The sequence below is a fragment of the Myotis myotis genome, unplaced genomic scaffold (assembly GCF_014108235.1).
Source record: "Myotis myotis isolate mMyoMyo1 unplaced genomic scaffold, mMyoMyo1.p scaffold_m19_p_1, whole genome shotgun sequence".
Taxonomy (NCBI): domain Eukaryota; kingdom Metazoa; phylum Chordata; class Mammalia; order Chiroptera; family Vespertilionidae; genus Myotis; species Myotis myotis.
In genome coordinates, this window is record NW_023416313.1 from 59,191,393 (window position 1) to 59,209,060 (window position 17,668).

The following is a 17,668-nucleotide window of genomic DNA, read 5'->3' on the forward strand; positions in this document are numbered from 1 at the left end:
GTCTGTATCTCCCCATCCCAAGCAGTTGCTCCTGGTGCAGGCAGGGTTAATCCAGCCATCCTCCGTTTCACAAGCTCTACATGTTCTGGGTTCATGGGACTAGAGCTGCGGTCGATCAGTGCTGTAGCTCCTTCATCTCCCTTACTTTCTAATGATGGGTCTGGCAAATAAAGCCCCAGGCCTGTATCTGATCCCAGATATCAGCAACTACATCTTCTCTATCCCTGCTGGTGCCAGCTCTACCTCCTCTGGTTCAGGATCTTGGTTTAGGGGCTGGTAGGAGTAGCCAGCTGGGCCAGTCCTGGTTTCTTCCAGCTTTTCCTCAGGCTCCTCACTGCTCCAAACTCCAGTGCTTTCTGTAGGGCCCTGGTGCGGCCCTAGTTCCTCAGTCTGTTTAGGGAAGATATGCTCAGGGCTCCGGGTCTCCCCCTAGAACTACTGCGGCCACCCAGGCAGGGTCCACTCAGAGTCCACAACCGAAGCCCCACCTTCACTCAAGACTAAAGTTTCTTAAAGTGTGTCCCATTAATGGTCTAGAATCCACTAGAGCATTAAAACTATAGATTCCTGGACAGTCTTCCCAGACCTATTGGGTCTATGGAATCCATATTTGTAACAAGCACCCAGGTAACTTGTAAGTATGTTCAAGTATGACAGCTTACTATGGACTAAATATTAAAACAATGGTTGTATGGCCTTGTTTCTATAGAAATTGGTGTTCATTCTTCTGTCCTAATAGTAAAATTAACATTACTGAATACTTACTATACCTTTTTATATATTTATAGATAACCTCATCTGAACTTTCACAATATTGTTATGAGACAATAAGGCAGTACTGATAGTACCAAGAGTCTTATAAACTTCATTTTACAGATAAAGTCTAGAGGGTTAAGCAACTGGCCCAAGGTGTCACAGTTGATAAGGGGCAGGGCTGGGATTTGTTGGCCCATGGCCAAAACATTGCTAAACAACCTTTACACAGGATTTATTACTTATGTGTCAAAGAAACAAAGGCCAAAAGTACTATTCAAAAACTATCATAAGTAAAAGTATTTTATTAATGGAACTAGAGGCCCGGCACACAAAATTCATATGTGGGTATAGTCCCTAGGTCTGGCCTGAGATCAGGGCCATCTTCCCCGGCTTCCAGAAGCTGCCTCCCCACCCCCCCACCCCCCAAACACCCCCAGTTCCCTGTTTGCCATCGGGAAATCGGAGCATACTGGCGGGAGGAGGGACCGAGAGGTTGGCCATTCCTGCCTGCTTACTGGTCCTGCCCCCACCATGGGTCGCCCTCTGTGTGTGGGGCAACCAGCAAGGTGGGAGCCTTAGCCTGGCGCCACCCACCCCCTGCCACCACCCACCCCTGATTCCCCATTCGCCATTGGGCGATGGGAGCCTGCCAGCCAGGGGAAGGGACCAAGAGGTTGTCAGTGCACCTCATAGTAACTGGTTGAGTGGTCGTTCTGGTCATTCCACCATTAGGGTCAATTTGCATATTACCCTTTTATTATATAGGATCATTTCAATTGAAGCATTTTCTAAGTACCTACTATATGCTAGCAGTGTGCACAAGTTTGTTCTGTTTCAAAAAGAATCAGGTCAGTAAATCAATCTTATGTCATTCTCAATAATCACACCCCATGTCCACTTCATGAGCCAATCCTGTTGGTTCTATCTTGAAAATAAATCCAGAATCCACACACTTCTTACCACCTCACCCCTACCATCCTATTCAAACATCCTAGTCAAGGCCACTGCTCGCCTCAGGGCCACTGGCTGTTCCCTCCAATGAGAACTCTCTTCCTCAGATCTCCAGATCTCACTCACAGCTCACATGGTACATAAGTGAGGTCTTCCCTGACCATCCTCCTATGTAATATGGCACCTCCCTCCTCTGCCATATCAGCCTTCCCTATCTATATTCTTACCCTGCTTCATTTTTCTTGAAACACTTATATTTGCTAATTGATTGTTCCCCTCCAACAAAGAAGGGAGAAATGTTTGTGTGTTGTGCTCATTGCTGAATCCCCTGCACCAAGATTCATACCTGGTACATAGCAGGGCATCAGATGTTGGATGAATGTGAGAACAATGTTCCCATAGCGCTTACCTCTTCAGGAGCAAAAGGACAGCATTAGCTGTGCTTGAGTCTAGGCCAGTTGTGGGCTCATCCAGGAACAAGATGGATGGATCAGTAATAAGCTCCATTCCAATACTAGTCCTTTTTCTTTCTCCTCCAGACACACCACGAGTAAACTGAGTTCCAACCTAACACACAAATGTTATCATTATTAACAAAAACAACCACAGGCACTATTGTTTGTTGAGCTGCTAACAAGTGCCAACCCTATAAAAGGCACTTTGTCTGGTGTCCTCATATATTCTGAACTGCGAGTAAATGAGTATCTTGGAGAAGAGATAGGTTTCTCTTTAATTAGACAAGTAAACTGAGGCTCAGGTCAAAGCAGGTTCCTGGCTAAGCCAGATATGAAACCCATGCTTTCAACAGTTCTATATGTTCCTTTTCAAGTCCAATATTTAGTTTTAAGATCAGAAGTTAGAATTTAAATCATGGCCCTGACATAGTAAAAGCACAATCCACAAAGGATGATAAAGATAGGAGATGAATAGGTGACAGCATCTATAATATATTAGTTTCCTTACACTCCTCCCTTTCTCCCCCACCAAAAAAAGTCCTCCAGTGGACTAAAAAACTAGGCCTTGGCAGCTAATGTGGATGGTCACTTTCTATCATCCACATTAGCACCTCTAAAATCACCATAAGGCCTCCCAAATTGACCCTATCTATACTCTAACACACCACATAATACCTGACTCATTCTTTCAGACAAATTCAGAGACAGAATATTCTATAGGTGACTGGCGCAATCTTTTCAACCAGTCAATGTCACTGTGTGTGGTGGAGGAGCAGGAAGGGTTGGGTGAGGCAGGAGGTGGGAAACAACTCTTATAGTAAAAGTCTCCAAAGAAATAATAATCACATGCTACTCATGCCCTTGATTATATCCTATTAAAAATTGAGCTATAAAATACATTTAAAAATAACTGGAAAAATATGGGATCTACATAGTTGATAATAAGATTTTAATTATGTTAGTTGATAACGGTATTGCAGTAACATAGGCAAATGTCCTTTTTAAAAAGATGCATAGCCTGGCCAGAGTGGCTCAGCTGGTTGGAGCACAGTCCTGTGCACCAAAGCATTGCAAGTTTGAATCCAGTCAGGGCACGTACTGAAGGCAACCAATCCATTTTTTCTCTCACATTGGTGTTGCTTTCTCTCTCTCTCTCTCTCTCTCTCTCTCTCTCTCTCTCTTTCTCTCTCTCTCCTTTCCTCCCTCCCTCTCTCCTTCTCTCTCTCTAAGTATGTCCTTGGGTGAGGATTAAAAATAAATAAGTAAATAAATAAAGCATAATAAGAACTCAGGGGTGAAATGTGACATAACTGTCTTTAAAATATTTCAGAAATAAAAAACTAAACCCATTCCTGAAAAAAGATGTTAACAACTGGGAAGTCCAGTATATTAATTACACTGCAATCATGTCATAACTATAGCAATCAGACTATTCTCTCTACATTTCTGTTGTGTTTGAAATTTCATAAAAATTGAAATATTTTTATGTATTATTTCAGTCAATTTGATAAATTTATTCTAAGGGAGAGAACAACTGCCTTCAACTTATTTTGCCTAGAAATCCAGGCAAGGGACTCAGGTGATGATGGCCTCACGGTGAAGGCAGGAAAGCACCTTAGTGGAAAGAAAGAGCCCCAAAAAAGTGAGCCCAATCACTCATAAAACAAAAATAAGTGGTACATGGTATCAGCTCAGACTTATTCTTCCAAAATACACTTTCAGAAGACTGAAAGCATCAGATGAAGCAGCAGCCAGCAGAATACCCCACCTTCATGCATGACCCCTCAGTAAGGGATAGCGCAGGGGGACTGAACTAGAGCCATGACAGCCTGAAAAGCTCATCTTCACCCAAAGCATTGATGTCTTCCAACCAGTCTTCCATGTTTACTCAACTGTGTGTAAATCATTCCCTCACTCATCTCATTCCTCCTTCCTGATTCTGCACAACCCACACGGGGAGCTACTTCTGTCTCTCTTGCCCACAGCTGTTACCTATAAAACCCAAGGGAGCCCAGCACATGACAGTGTGTAAGTAACCCTGGCAGAAGGAAGGGAGAGAGGAGGAGAGGGGGGAGGAATGGGAGATAATGTGTCCTAAGAAAGGCTTTAGGAAAATAAGTTGGCTGCTACACAAATTAGAAATAAACACTAATTTGACTGAAAATAATTTTGGGAGCCAAATTATAGCAAAGTGAAACATATAGAGCAAGAACCCTGGGATTTTAGTCATTTATGAATTCTAGAAATATACCTTCAAAGCAACAGAACAAAGTTCCTGGAGGAAGAGAGGAAGAATAGCTAAAAACAAAACAAAAACAAAACAAAAAAACAAACAAAGAGTGGGGGAAGAGAAAACAAAACAATGAAAGTTAGTGAACAGACACTGAATGAGACAGGACTTACACAGTTAGTGAGGGGGAGGAGCAAGCACTGTCATCACAGGGAAGGGATATGTAGTCTTTGCAAGAACACTTTTACCTACCAGCCCACAGGGCCATACTTCCCTCCAGGATTCAATCATTTTCAAATTTCCTTTTCCTGGTTAATATCCACCTTCATATTATGTAACTAGTCACTTTTCTCATCATTACAGAAAGCAGCCACTTTTAACCACACACACTATAGAAACTTCTGAATAAGAGTAACACTACCCACACAGAGGAGGTCCTACTTGCTGGCAATGACCCCATCAGTTGTGTCCTCATTACCTTGGAATCTGCCACTTTAGCCAGACCTAACTCTTGAATGATCATGTTTATCCGTTCATTTTTTTCATGATTCTTCATAGTTGATGGAAGGCGAAGAGCTGCTGAGAACTGTAAATTTTCTCTCACTGTCAGAGTTCCCATCACAACATCATCCTGAAGGCAAAACAAGGCATATCAGGTCTTTTCTACAACCACCAGTCTTCAGTATATACAACTTAATCCACAAGAATAACATGCCTGAGGGAAAGTTCTAGCCAATGACAAACTTGTAATTACACAAATTATACCAATAACTCCATATTCAGATAGCTGCAACCCTGATGGAATAATTCTCATTCCCTTTCTGTATACCCGAATAGAACAGAGATAATTATGATCACTACTAGCAGATATTTCCAGACTGCTTTATAGAAGGCTTTGACAAAATATATTTCTAAGTAAGGACAGGGAAAGAGGGGAAGGTAGGGAAAAAAGTAAAATGGTAGAGTCTTTTGGGAATATGACAACTAGAATTGATATGATTGAACTTACAGGGGTCATATTCTAGATTCTCCTTGCCTTTTCATTTAACATTATATTATAGATTACGGGAGATTACAAATAGCTGGAATAAATAAAGTTGGTTCTATGCTCATATTGTGTAGCCAGGGGGAAGCACACTGAGCAGTGGGACCAGGAGACCTGGCCAAGGCACTTGTCCAGACAGAAGACATCAAAAAGGGAAATCCACAAATACTTACTTGTACCACATAACCTGAGTTGCATTTGAAATTGGCAGTTTGAGGTGCTCCATTTATCAAAACATCTCCAGATAATCCCTGTGGATCTTTCCTTGCAGCTAAGATATCTAACAACCTATAAAAGGACATATATGGTGAGTTTTTCTCTCCAATTCAGTCTATATCTCTCAGCTACTCTGAATGCAAATTCCACTCAAGTTAGAAAATGAACTGATGAAGGTCGAGGGTTCAACTACAATTATATAATTTTTAAATTCTCAACTTCCATTTGTCTACTCTATGCTACAATAAAGCCCCAAACCATGAAAACAACGCACTGTTGGCTGATCCAGCACAGACCTCCCCAACAGCCCTCCAAGCTGCCTGACCTCTGGGTCCCAACACAGGCAATGTGCTCCTTTAGCTGAGATGTAAGTCTTCACTTAGGCCCTTGGCTCCATCTCTTCACTTTTAAGTCATCCCCTTCCTTTTCCTCCCCATTAGCTCACATCATAGATGGCAGCTGTATGCCATCAGCTGTCACATCCTGTTAGGAAAGCTGCCCTTCTAAGACTTCCTGCTCCTCAGGATAGAACCACAACTGGCACAACGGCATGTGAGCCACAGTGCCTGGACCCAGACTAGACATGCAGCATATATTCAACTAATGCCTGCCCTCGTAAAAGTGATCTGTAAAAGCACATTACAAATGCAAAGGGAACGCTTCCTGATACTCTGTTATACTCACGAAGATTTGCCTCCACCTGTGGGTCCCAGAATGGCGTTGAGGCCAGGTCTCATGATCCCACTGCAAATGCAGAAACAGACTGATTTACTGGTTCACTTTAAAACTAGTTCTAAAAATTTATAGTCCGCAGTAAATATACTCAATGAAAGGTGATGAAATTAAACAGGAAACAAGCACAAACAAACTTATAAAGGAAAAGGAAACCAAACTATCAATTAATAGAAGTCTAGTATACAAAGGATGGCATCACTAGTCAGCATCTGTAGGAAAAATGGCTCAGGTCCCTCTAAATTCCTTTACTTATTCTCTAAACTATTTACACATTTTGGAAAAGGACACGCAAATGTTCAAATTTCCTTGAAGTAAAAGATTCTGGTAAAACATCTGTTACCCTTACTTCTCTTAACACAATGTAAAGTACATCACGGGTCTTGAGTAGTGTTAGGTGATAATTATTTGCTATCTATTCAACTTCTACATGGATTTCTAGAACCACCAGTATTAATGCTCTCACTGCTCAAATCTAGTCAAATAAAGAAACAATATAACTGAAGTAGAAATTTAATGGCTAGAAAAAGCACATCAGATGTTAAAAAGAAAACCTTACCAGGTTTTAATGCTCACAAAATTTAGTAGGGGGTGTGCAGGAAGCAGTCAATCAATGGTTCTCTCTCATTATTGATATTTCTATCTCTCCCTCTCCCTTCCTCTCTGAAATCAATAAAAATGTATTAGCCCTAACTGGTTTGGCTCAGTGGATAGAGCATCAGCCTGCGGACTGAAAGGTCCCAGGTTCCATTCTGATCAAGAGCATGTACCTTGGTTGCGGGCAACATCCCCAGTAGGGGGTGTGCAGGAGGCAGCTGATCGATGTTTCTCTCTCATCGATGTTTCTAACTCTCTATCCCTCTCCCTTCCTCTCTGCAAAAAAAATCAATAAAATATATTTAAAAAATCTATGCCCAATGTCTGTGGCATTGGTAGGTAAATCATAATTTACTCCCCAGAGAATCCAGTATCTATTCCAGTGGAAGGTGCAAAGCAGAAGGCTATTTCATGCCCAGACAGTGACTTTCACGGGGCAAACACTATGATGTACAGCTGTCGTGAGTGATAGACGTCACAGTGCAGCTGTGCTCAGTGCACCAATCCAGGAGGACCTCAGCACTGCCTGCCTGTTGTGCCCGAACTGTCACGAGTGTAAAATGCCTGGTGGGTGCTAGGGTGCAATTTACCTTCTACTTTGCTCATTAACTGAGGAGCCTATCACTGAAACACTGGACAAATGCAATGAGTTAGGTAAAGCAGACATAAGCTCTAAAACAGAAAAATATCTTATTCTCTTAGTGGCCTTTCCCCCCTGATGTAATAAGACATGCTAATGGTTGGGTGAACTTTTAAGATGCATTTATCTTTAGCTCTTCATGTACCTTCTGCATTGACAGCTACCTACAAACTGTTTCTAACGTGACCAGAGATAAGCTTGTTATGCATTAAGACTTCCTTGCCAGAAAACCTTTCTAGGCTTTAAAAATCTCTACTCAAATAAAAACCAGGCAATCCTAAATGATTAACCCAAAAATGAATGTGAACGTTCTCAGACAAAGAATTTTACAGGTACCTGAGTTGGCTTCCTTTGGCACTAAACCCTAGCATCACAGAAAACAATGGACAATCCTAACTGCAAGAGTCCCAGTTTGGAACAATAGCTAATTCTCCCTCCATTCACTCAACACAATTATTCAGTGTCCATGTGTGTACAAGACACTCAGCATAAAAGTTCTAGCCAGCCCTGGCTGGTGTGGCTCAGTTGGTTGGGCACATCCCGTGCACCAAAAGGTTACTTGTTCCATTTCCAGTCAGGGCACATGCTGGGATGCAGGCTCCATCCATGGTAGAGGACATTGGGGAGGCAGCTGATCGATGTTTTACTCTCATGTCAATATTTCTCTCTCTCCCTCTCCCTTTCTCTCTCTCTAAAACATCAATAAACATAAAAAAAAAAGTTCTAACCTTCTTGGATTCTACATTCTAGTCCAGGGATCAGCAAACTACAGGTGGTCATGTTTTTTTGTTTTCAAAAACAAAGTGTTAGTGGAACAGAGCCGCACTCGCCCATTTACGTCAATGGCTGCTTTCCTGCTGCAGTGACAGAGATGAGTAGTTACAACACACAGGCGAGACCCATCACAACGAAAATATTCACTATCATAAAATGTTTGCTGACCTGTTCTAGTCTTTAGTATGCAATTCCCTTGTTGCCCCACCCCACCCCACCCGCCTTCAAAGCCTATTCCCCACCCTTCTTTATTGATTTATATAACATTCATGTGCCTGAAAGTCTCCCTCACTATATTGTAAAACTTTGCAACAACAACGGTGTCATCCTTTTTCACCATCATCCCATAGTATGCAGAGAATACTGAATACAAGAAATGAAACCTAGCTGCAGGATTCCTGTCATATCTATTACATCTCAGTGAATAATGATAAATCTCATTTAATAGGTGAGAAGTCAATGCCATTCCCAGAGCTTGGAGCACTGTCCCTCCCTACCCTGCCCTACACACATGCACTCACTCACTCACTCACTCACTCACTCATACACAATCTTTACTTTCTCTCTCCCCACGGCCCTGGCCCTCCAATTTAGGGTGGTGGCTTCCATGTCTCTTAACCCCTGTGTCACAGCAGAGCAACACAGTGAAGTACTTTAGTTGCCCGAATCCCCATTGGAGTAGAGGTTGCAGAGAACAGAGAACATACCTCTGTCACTAGAATCTTGCACAATATCAGACTCCTAACAGATGTTAAGAATTAGTTGAATAAATGAAAAATAAACTGATGAACAAAATAGATCCAGAGACACGGAAGCATAGAACAGAATAGGGAATCTCAGAGAGAAGGCAGGAGAGGGGGGGTAGGTGGGAAGTGATCAACCAAAGACCTTGCATGCATATATGCACAAGCCATAAACACAGACAATGGGGTGGTGAAGCTGGAAGGGAACATATGCAATACTTTCAACAACAAAGATAAAAAAATCAATTGAGTAAATGATGAATTTTTACAATTAATTACTTACAGGAAAAACCAAATGTTTCAAAAAACACAATAAGAACTATAAAAAAAAACTTATGCAAAACAGGCATACTGACTGGAAAGAAAACTTAGATACATGCCCTATTCTATCATGTTCACATAATGTATCGGTCATTTCTATTAGACATTACCTCCCCTCTTAGTGCGAAAGTGATGGAAGTGCTGGGTGAAGGAGCAGCAATGGCCAGCACCCAAGATCAGAGGCTGCAAAGGGAGGTGGGAGGAAGAGAGAGGACAGCTGGAGGGTGGGGAGATTGCTTATATTAAGGAACCAGGAAATTAACTGAACCCTGGCCAGTATGGTTCAGTTGGCTGGAGCGTTGTCCTGGGCACCAAAAGGTTGCCAGTTCGATTCCCAGTCAGGACATATATGGGAGGCAACCGATTGATATCTCTCTCATAGATGGATGTGTTGTTGTTTTTTTCTCTATCTCTAAAAAAATCAACTGAGCAAATCATTTAGGATATTAGGATAGTGAGAGTCAGATTTTTCACTTTTGGGAAGATGTTTTACAAACATGGAAATGTGGAAATAACTCTGGGATATTAGATCAGAATTGGAGGTCATGGGTTTTGATCTATATACACAGACAGATATAAAAAGGTTTAGATGTATCTATGTATACATACATATGTTTCCTAGGTCTGTCCACTGAGAAGGCCTAGGAGCTATGCCATCCCAATACCAATGAACACTCCAAACACCCAAATGTCAGTTAGTAAATGCAAAACTTCATAAAAAGGAACCAGGTGGGGTAAGTTCAGTGAGTCTGGAACTTCTTATTGTGCCAACAAAATACTCAAAGAAAAGAATGTGTCAAAAGAATGAATTAAAAAAATAAAACACAGAACCTACCTTGAGAGGTCTCCCACTGATCAAATCAGAAACAATAACAGTATCAAGATTAATGATGATAACATATTATTATTGGATAGTACTGAATATAACATGAATCCATGAGTCTATACTAAAATAAATAAATAAATGAACGAAGAGCTGAAGAACAAAGAGTTACCCTTTTAGTGGAATGCAAACTAATCCAAACAGAACAGCGAGATGAAAATAGAAAATCACCCTGTGGTAACTCTCACAGGGATAGTTATTGCTCATTCAGGCCAGAGACATCAATAGGGCTGAAGCTGGTGAGTTCAGGTTTCATGAAAAATAGGGTTTTGGAATAATGTCAAGGTAACTCCCCTAAAAATATTTATTAATGACATAGGGGAAAATGGTGACATGTGGTGAAAGCTGGCAGATACCAACATGACCAGGTGATCAAGATTAACATCAGCCTTGGCCCGGTGGCTCAGGTGGTTGGAGTGCAGTCCCACACATCAAAAGGTTTCTGGTTCGATTCCTGGTCAGGGTACATATCAAAGTTGCAGGTTTGATCTCTGGTCGGGGCGCATACAGGAGGCAATGGATCGATGTTTCTCTCTCTCTCCCTTTCTCTCTGTCTAAAAGTCAATATAAACATACCTTCAGGTGAGGATTAATTTAAAAAGATTAAATCACCTGGAGAGAGACAGGAAAATACCAGGTTGGATGAGACTGAGGAGACATGATGTGATGGTCAGTCAACTATGTGAAGAGCATGGTGGCCAACAGCCCCTAAGGACCCACCACTGCAGCTATTATGAGGCTAAGCAACCACTCAGACAATGACTGAGAGGTTATATAGGAGAGGGTCCTCATTTCTGAAAAACAGAACTGGGGGAGTTAGGAATAATAGAGCAGGGTACTAACAGCTCTCAAATGCTTGAGAACAATGTTAATGACAATGAGTTATCTAATATATAAAATGACTAGCAAATTGTGGTGAAATGTTAACAGGTGGGGAATCTGGGTAAAAGGGTTATGTTCCCACAATGCTTAAGTTTGAAATTATTTCACAATAAATTATTAATTTTTAAAATCTCCCAATAGTATAATGAATTTCCTTGGAGAGTATATGATATGAACATCTATTGGAATGGACTTTTTTTTCCCCATAGATCTTCAGCATTGGCGAGAAAAAGCCCAAATGCTAGGTATGGACACAAACTAAACATAACAGAATGATTTTTGATGAGGTAGTAAAATTTCATCTTTTGGAATTCTCATTGTCAGATTTTATCTTCTTTCCTCTGCAGAGGACATCAGGTTCTGGCTACTTAGTTCTAAAAGTGAAATTATAAAATGTCCAAAGGAAAAACAAATATCTAGCTTCTCATCAGTTTTTTTAGAATATTATTACTATTGTGAATGGTGGTGGTGCTACCAAAAGAAAGTAAAAAAATAAGATAAATGAGAACAACCTTTCTCCCATCTCAGTAGCTCTGTTTAGTTGAAACCCCAGCAGATAAGAGAAAAATTAGAAACACAACATTGAATAAAAGAGATGACCTTTCTCACAGATGCCTAAACCAGAAATATGAGTAAGCAAGACAATGCTGATGCCCTACGAGACTTATCAGGGCAATCACTTCCTAAGGTATATAAATGTCCAATCACTAGGTTGTACCCCTGAAATTAAGATAATATTGTATGTAAACAGTAATCAAAACATAAAAAATTACCTACGTATATATAAAAGGCTAAGGGACTATCCAACTAGCCAGTACCTATAACGTGCACTGACCACTAGGGGGCAGACACTCAAGGCAGGAGCTGCTGAGCTGTGGTCACTTGGCAGCAGTGGTTCTCAGGTGATGCACCCCAGAACCAGAGAGGAGAGAGCCCAACTCCTCACAATTCCTCTTGCACTACAGGACCTCTTGGGGGATGTCAGAGAGCCGGTTTTGGCCTGATCCCCACAGGCCAGAATGAGGGACCCCACCTGCCAGAGGGACCCTGCTCACTCCACAGATGCCCTTTGAGCCGCAGTGCCAGCCCAGGTGCAGCCAGTTGAGGAGGGACCATGGGAGGTTGGCTCCAGGGCGTGTCTGGCCCATCTTGCCCAGTCTCGCTCTGCTGGCCACCACTCGGGACCACCTGCATTAGTCCCTGCACCAGAGAGATTAATTAATTTCCTTTCCATGTGCACGAATCCATGCGCCGGGCCACCAGTACATACCTAAAAGTAGATTTGACTTGAGTTTTTATGAACACAACAATGCACATAAAGATAACTCATGCATTGCAGATTGCATACCATTGAACCATAAAAACATTATGAAGTCTTAAACATATGATAATTTTAGGGTATTTAGCTACTAATCTACTAGCTTTAAACCATAAGCAAGATAAATGTATACCAGGAGGCAACAGATTTTTCTTTCTTTCTTTCTTTCTTTCTTTCTTTCTTTCTTTCTCTCTTCTCTCTCTCTCTCTCTCTCTCTCTCTCTCTCTCTCTCTCTCCCTCTCCCTCTCCAATCAATGAACATGTCCTTGGGCTCAGGTGAGGATTTTTAAAAAAAACCCAAAAAACAAGGTCAGTCACTTCTATCTAGGCATGTAGCAAAGGATAAAAGCTTTGTGACTACCTACCTCTCCTTATTTTCCTGGTCAGGGTTTCTTAACCAATACAACAAAGCAGCAAGGAAGCAGGCATGACAGTATGTGCTGCTGCGTGAAGAAAGTTCTATCAACTCCACACAGCCCCTACCTCACCACCACCCAACCAATCCCAGGTCCCTGTTCTTTCTTCCCCACCCACATGCAAAACTTTTCGCCCCTTCCTGTCATGTCCTAGCCTCCTGGAAGCACTTGGCTGCCACTAACAGAAAAGACCACAATCCCATAGAACGCATCAGGAAAGCATGAGAAGCATCTGATTCTATACAGGTTGGAGGCCATACCTGGCCCAAGGGCTCTTATACCACTCCTCCAGTCTCAGAGAGCTGGAAAAAGTGCTTGTTTTATCCAGGAATAATCATTTCCCCTATCAAACAAACACACTAACTAAACAAAACACATAGGCCATGGTGTCCGAGATGCAGTCCCCACTCCACAGAGAGGAGGAATTGGGCTCAATTCTCTAGAAATCAGAAAAACACGAACAATCCTCATGGCTGGCACCTGTGAAAGAATAGAGACATGCGGTCCCAAGGAGGTTCCTTTCTCCTTTCCCTCCTCACTCTCCTGCCCACTCTGCCACCACATGATAAATTCATTCATGGAAGAAGAGAATGCAAATCACAGTTTTACACTGATTTGGACCCTAAATTCTATCATGCTGGACCTCCACTGCATAACTTAAGCTAAACTAGAGTTTTCTTGTCTTTAAGTAGTTTCTGCCTATCTGTATAATGCGGGAAAGCATTAGGTAAATCGTTATAGATGATAAATGACTGTATGAACAGGCCACTCATTTAAAACAAGTCTATTTGAAAACCATAGTACTTTCACAATATGTTATCTTTCAAATTCCTGACTCTTGCTTCTAGAACATAAAGGACATAAAGGGCATAAGTACCTGAAGTGTCTGGCTCTTAAACTACAGTGACAGATCTTTTCTTTCACAGATTAGAATATTGACGACAGAGATTACAATTCTATCCCCATAGTCGGGGAGTTGTAAGTCACACAGCCAGGCCTCTTCCCACTAAACCACAAGGCTTACCCAGGAAAAGCTAAATGGCACATTAATTATTCAGTTTCTCAAACAAAAGTTGATGCACATGATACGACCACTTTAAAAACAGTTTGGTTATTCCTTTAAAAATTGAACATACATATACCTAATATGCGATCCAACCATTTCATTCCCAGTTGAGGAAAACAAATGAAAGCCTGTGTCTATGTATCTATAGGGACATACATACAAATGTCCATAGCACCTGTGCTTGCATTGGGCTAAACCTGTGGAGTTCACTGCTGTCGATAAAGCTGTATAAACAAAAGTTCATGCACATACTTGATATTCGTCAGTATTTCTTTCTCAACTGTTTTTCGATGACATAGAAATCCACTCTGCACTTTCACTCGATAGCAGATGTTATGGAAACTTAACACGGCTCCTTCGGAAAATGTCTTCTGGTCATTGGGGGTGGTCCTGGGGAGGCCATCGGCGTTTGTTTGTGACATTGGGATAAAAACTTGGTCATTTCCGGAAGACATCTGGAGAGCCTCTGCCTTTCTACAGAAAGAAAAGCAACAGTAAGTTTATAGTCTGTCTTGTTACAAACTTCCAGTTATAAAAGAAATAAGTCCTGGGGATGTAATGTGCAGCAGGCTAAGTAGAGTGAATAATACTGTATTATATGTTTGACAGTGCTTGGCATGAGAAAAGAAAAACTTGTAACTATGTGGTGATGAATATTAACTAGACTTATTGTGGTGATCATTTCACAATACATATAATTATTGGCTCAGTATGTTGTACACCTGAAATTAATGTTAGATGATAATTATATCTTAATTAAAAATAATAGAAATCCAAGTTTTTAAAAAATAATACAAAATATCTCTTTAGTCATTTTTATAGTGATTGTATGTATAAGTAAAAATATTTTAGATATACTGAATTCAATAAGAGATATTACTAACATTAATTATTGTTAATAATTAACATTAACAATAAGAGATATTATTAACATTAGTTATAATTAATGTTATAATTAACAAGTCCATTTTAAACTGCACTGCAAAAATAGATCCATTTCCGATGAGCAACCCATATCACTGTGATAAGAACAATCTTAGAACCCATTACTAGGGAGGCAGACACAACTATGAATGCATACACTGCAATTAGATTCAATTAAATACCTAATCTATCTATAATAATAAAAGGGTAATATGCTAATTAGACTGGATGTCATTTTGGACGTTTTTCCTGATGAAGCTAGGGCCAGAGGGAAGCCAGCCCCGGTCCTCAGTGCCTGTGGGCGGCTGGAGGAGGGAAGCCCGGGTCCCGGGTGCCAGAGGAAGCTGGTGCCGGCAGCCGGGGAAAGGAAGGCCTACTCTTGCACGAATTTTCATGCATCGGGCCTCTAGTGTGTGTGTGTGTGTGTGTGTGTGTGTGTGTGTGTGTGTGTAAAGACTAATATGCTAAGTGTCCCTCCCTCCATCCAACTGGTTGCTATGACGTGTATGACCACCAGGGGGCAGACGCTCAACGCAGGAGCTGCCGAGCTGCAATGACTTGGCAGCAGTGGTTCTCGGGTGACACACCCCAAAACCAGAGAGGAGGGAGCCCGATTCCTCGAGGGGCCAAGTGATTCCACCTTCGGCTGTGGGTTATGTTGTTGCTGGGGCACTATTGGGCCTGAATCTGGTTTACTGCACATTTGCATTTGTGTTCCATATCCTGTACGACAGCAACTTTGCAGAGTGCCCTCTTGCATTCCAGGATCCCTCAGGGGATGTTGAAAAGCCAGTTGCAGCCTGATCCCCACAGGCCAGGCCGAGGAACCCCACCTGTCGGAGGGACCCCACTCACTCCACAGACGCCTTTGGAGCCACAGTGCCACCCCAGGTGCCGCTGGCCGGGGAAGGGCCTCGGGAGGTTGGCTCTAGGGTGTGTTGGACCCTTCTCACCCAATCCCACCTCACCAGCCACCTTCTAATTAATTTCCTTTCGATGTGCATGAATCCGTGCACCGGGTCATTAGTAAGTAAATAAGAAGAGTATGGAAATTACTTAAAAGTCATGAAGCAGGGCCCTAGCTGGTTTGGCTTAGTGGATTAAGTGTCGGCGTATGGTCTGAAGGATCCCAGGTTCAATTCCAGTCAAGGGCACATGCACAGGTTGTGGGCTCTATCCCCAGTAGGGGGTGTGCAGAAGGCAGCCAGCCAATCAATGATTCTATCTTATCATTAACGTTTCTATCTCTCCCTCTCTCTTCCTCTCTGAAATCAATAAAAATATATTTTTTAAAAAGTCATGCAGCAGGAGTTAAACTTGTCTAGCTTGAAAAGTATATCATGCTCTGACTCAAGATTAAGGACATATTACATGATCACCTTCATCCCTTGTTTTCCGTTGTTGCTATTGGTTTGCTGTTTTTTTTTTAATTTTAGGGTTTATGACGTAGTTGCTACAAAAAGGGCCTTAGCCAGACAGTCAGGGACTAGAAAAGTTTCTCTGAATTTATAGCTGCAGTTCCAGGCTTTATATCACTAATGGTTATGCTCCTTCAATCAGCTAAGAAGACAAATTCCAAAATTGTTTAGGATGACAAAATATTTCCTTAATGGGTGAATATATTTAAATTTCAGGAAGATGCATAATTAATTATGATAATAATTAAGAAAAGAAAACCAATAGTTAAATAGTTAAAGAACTGAAGACAAAAACTGCGTATTAGCCCTGGCTGGTGTGGCTCAGTTTGTTGGGTGCCCTCCCATGCACCAAAGGGTTGCCCGTGAGATTCCTGGTCAGCGCACATGTCTGGGTTTCAGTTCCCATCCCCAGTGGGGGTTGTGTGGGAGGAAGCCAATGAATGTTTCACTCTCACATCAATGTTTCTCTCTCTTTTTCCCTTCCTGTCTCTCAAAGAATCAAAAAAAAAAAAAACAGACAAAAAAATTACAAAAAACCCCTTTAAAAGATATTAGGGTAACACTGGCCAGTGTGACTTAGTTGATTGGAGCGTCATTCCGTCATCCCGCAAACCAACAGGTGGCGGGGTTTGATTCCCAGTCAGGGCATATAACCAAGTTTCAGATTTAATCTCTGGTCAGGGAGCATGAGGGAGGGAGCCAATTGATGTAATGTTTCTCTCTCACGTTGATATTTCTCTCTCTAAAATGAATTTTAAAATGGCTAATTAAGGTCAGAAATTAGATGACTTAACAGCTTGTGAACAGGCTTGAAATGTGAAAACCTTCAATAAACATGGTTTTAATTTTTAAAACTCAAACTAATCACATTACCCAAAGGAATATACAGACTTAACACAATCCCCATGAAAATCCCAATGATTTCCTTTTAACTAGAACAAAGATATCATCACATTTCTATAAAACCACAAAAGACCCCAAATAGTCAAAGCAATCCTTAGGCGGGGGGAAAACAAAACCTTGCTGGAGGTATCACACCACCTGACTTACAATTATACTACAAAGCAAGGATAATCAAAACATCATGGTATTGGCAAGCCCTGGGAGGAAAGGTCAAGGCAGGGTCTGAACCACATGACCAGCAATATGCTAGGGAGGGAAGGTTACTCTGGGGTCCAGGTTCTTGTTTTCCCAGTTGTGCCTGTTGCTAGGCAACTAGGGCTTTCCACCCTGATGACCTTCTATACCTGCCTGTGGTCACTGATCTGCTCATGTCTAACTGCCTACCACACTCATACGCG

The 17,668-nt window shown here is 41.7% G+C and overlaps 1 protein-coding gene across 6 annotated transcripts in view; it reads right to left on the minus strand.

Moving 5' to 3' along the window:
- ABCG2 (ATP binding cassette subfamily G member 2 (Junior blood group)) overlaps positions 1-17,668 on the minus strand; it is a 140,417-nt gene that overhangs the window by 22,881 nt on the left and 99,868 nt on the right. For 5 of the 6 annotated variants that reach the window (XM_036339314.1, XM_036339336.1, XM_036339346.1 and 2 more), the window contains 5 exons: positions 14,278-14,499; positions 6,338-6,397; positions 5,611-5,725; positions 4,871-5,023; positions 2,117-2,274 (listed from right to left, as the gene is read on the minus strand). In XM_036339314.1, coding sequence (XP_036195207.1) covers positions 2,117-2,274; positions 4,871-5,023; positions 5,611-5,725; positions 6,338-6,397; positions 14,278-14,499 — 708 coding nt within the window. The remainder of the gene's footprint in view (positions 1-2,116; positions 2,275-4,870; positions 5,024-5,610; positions 5,726-6,337; positions 6,398-14,277; positions 14,500-17,668) is intronic. The other variant, XM_036339321.1, reaches the window with a different exon arrangement.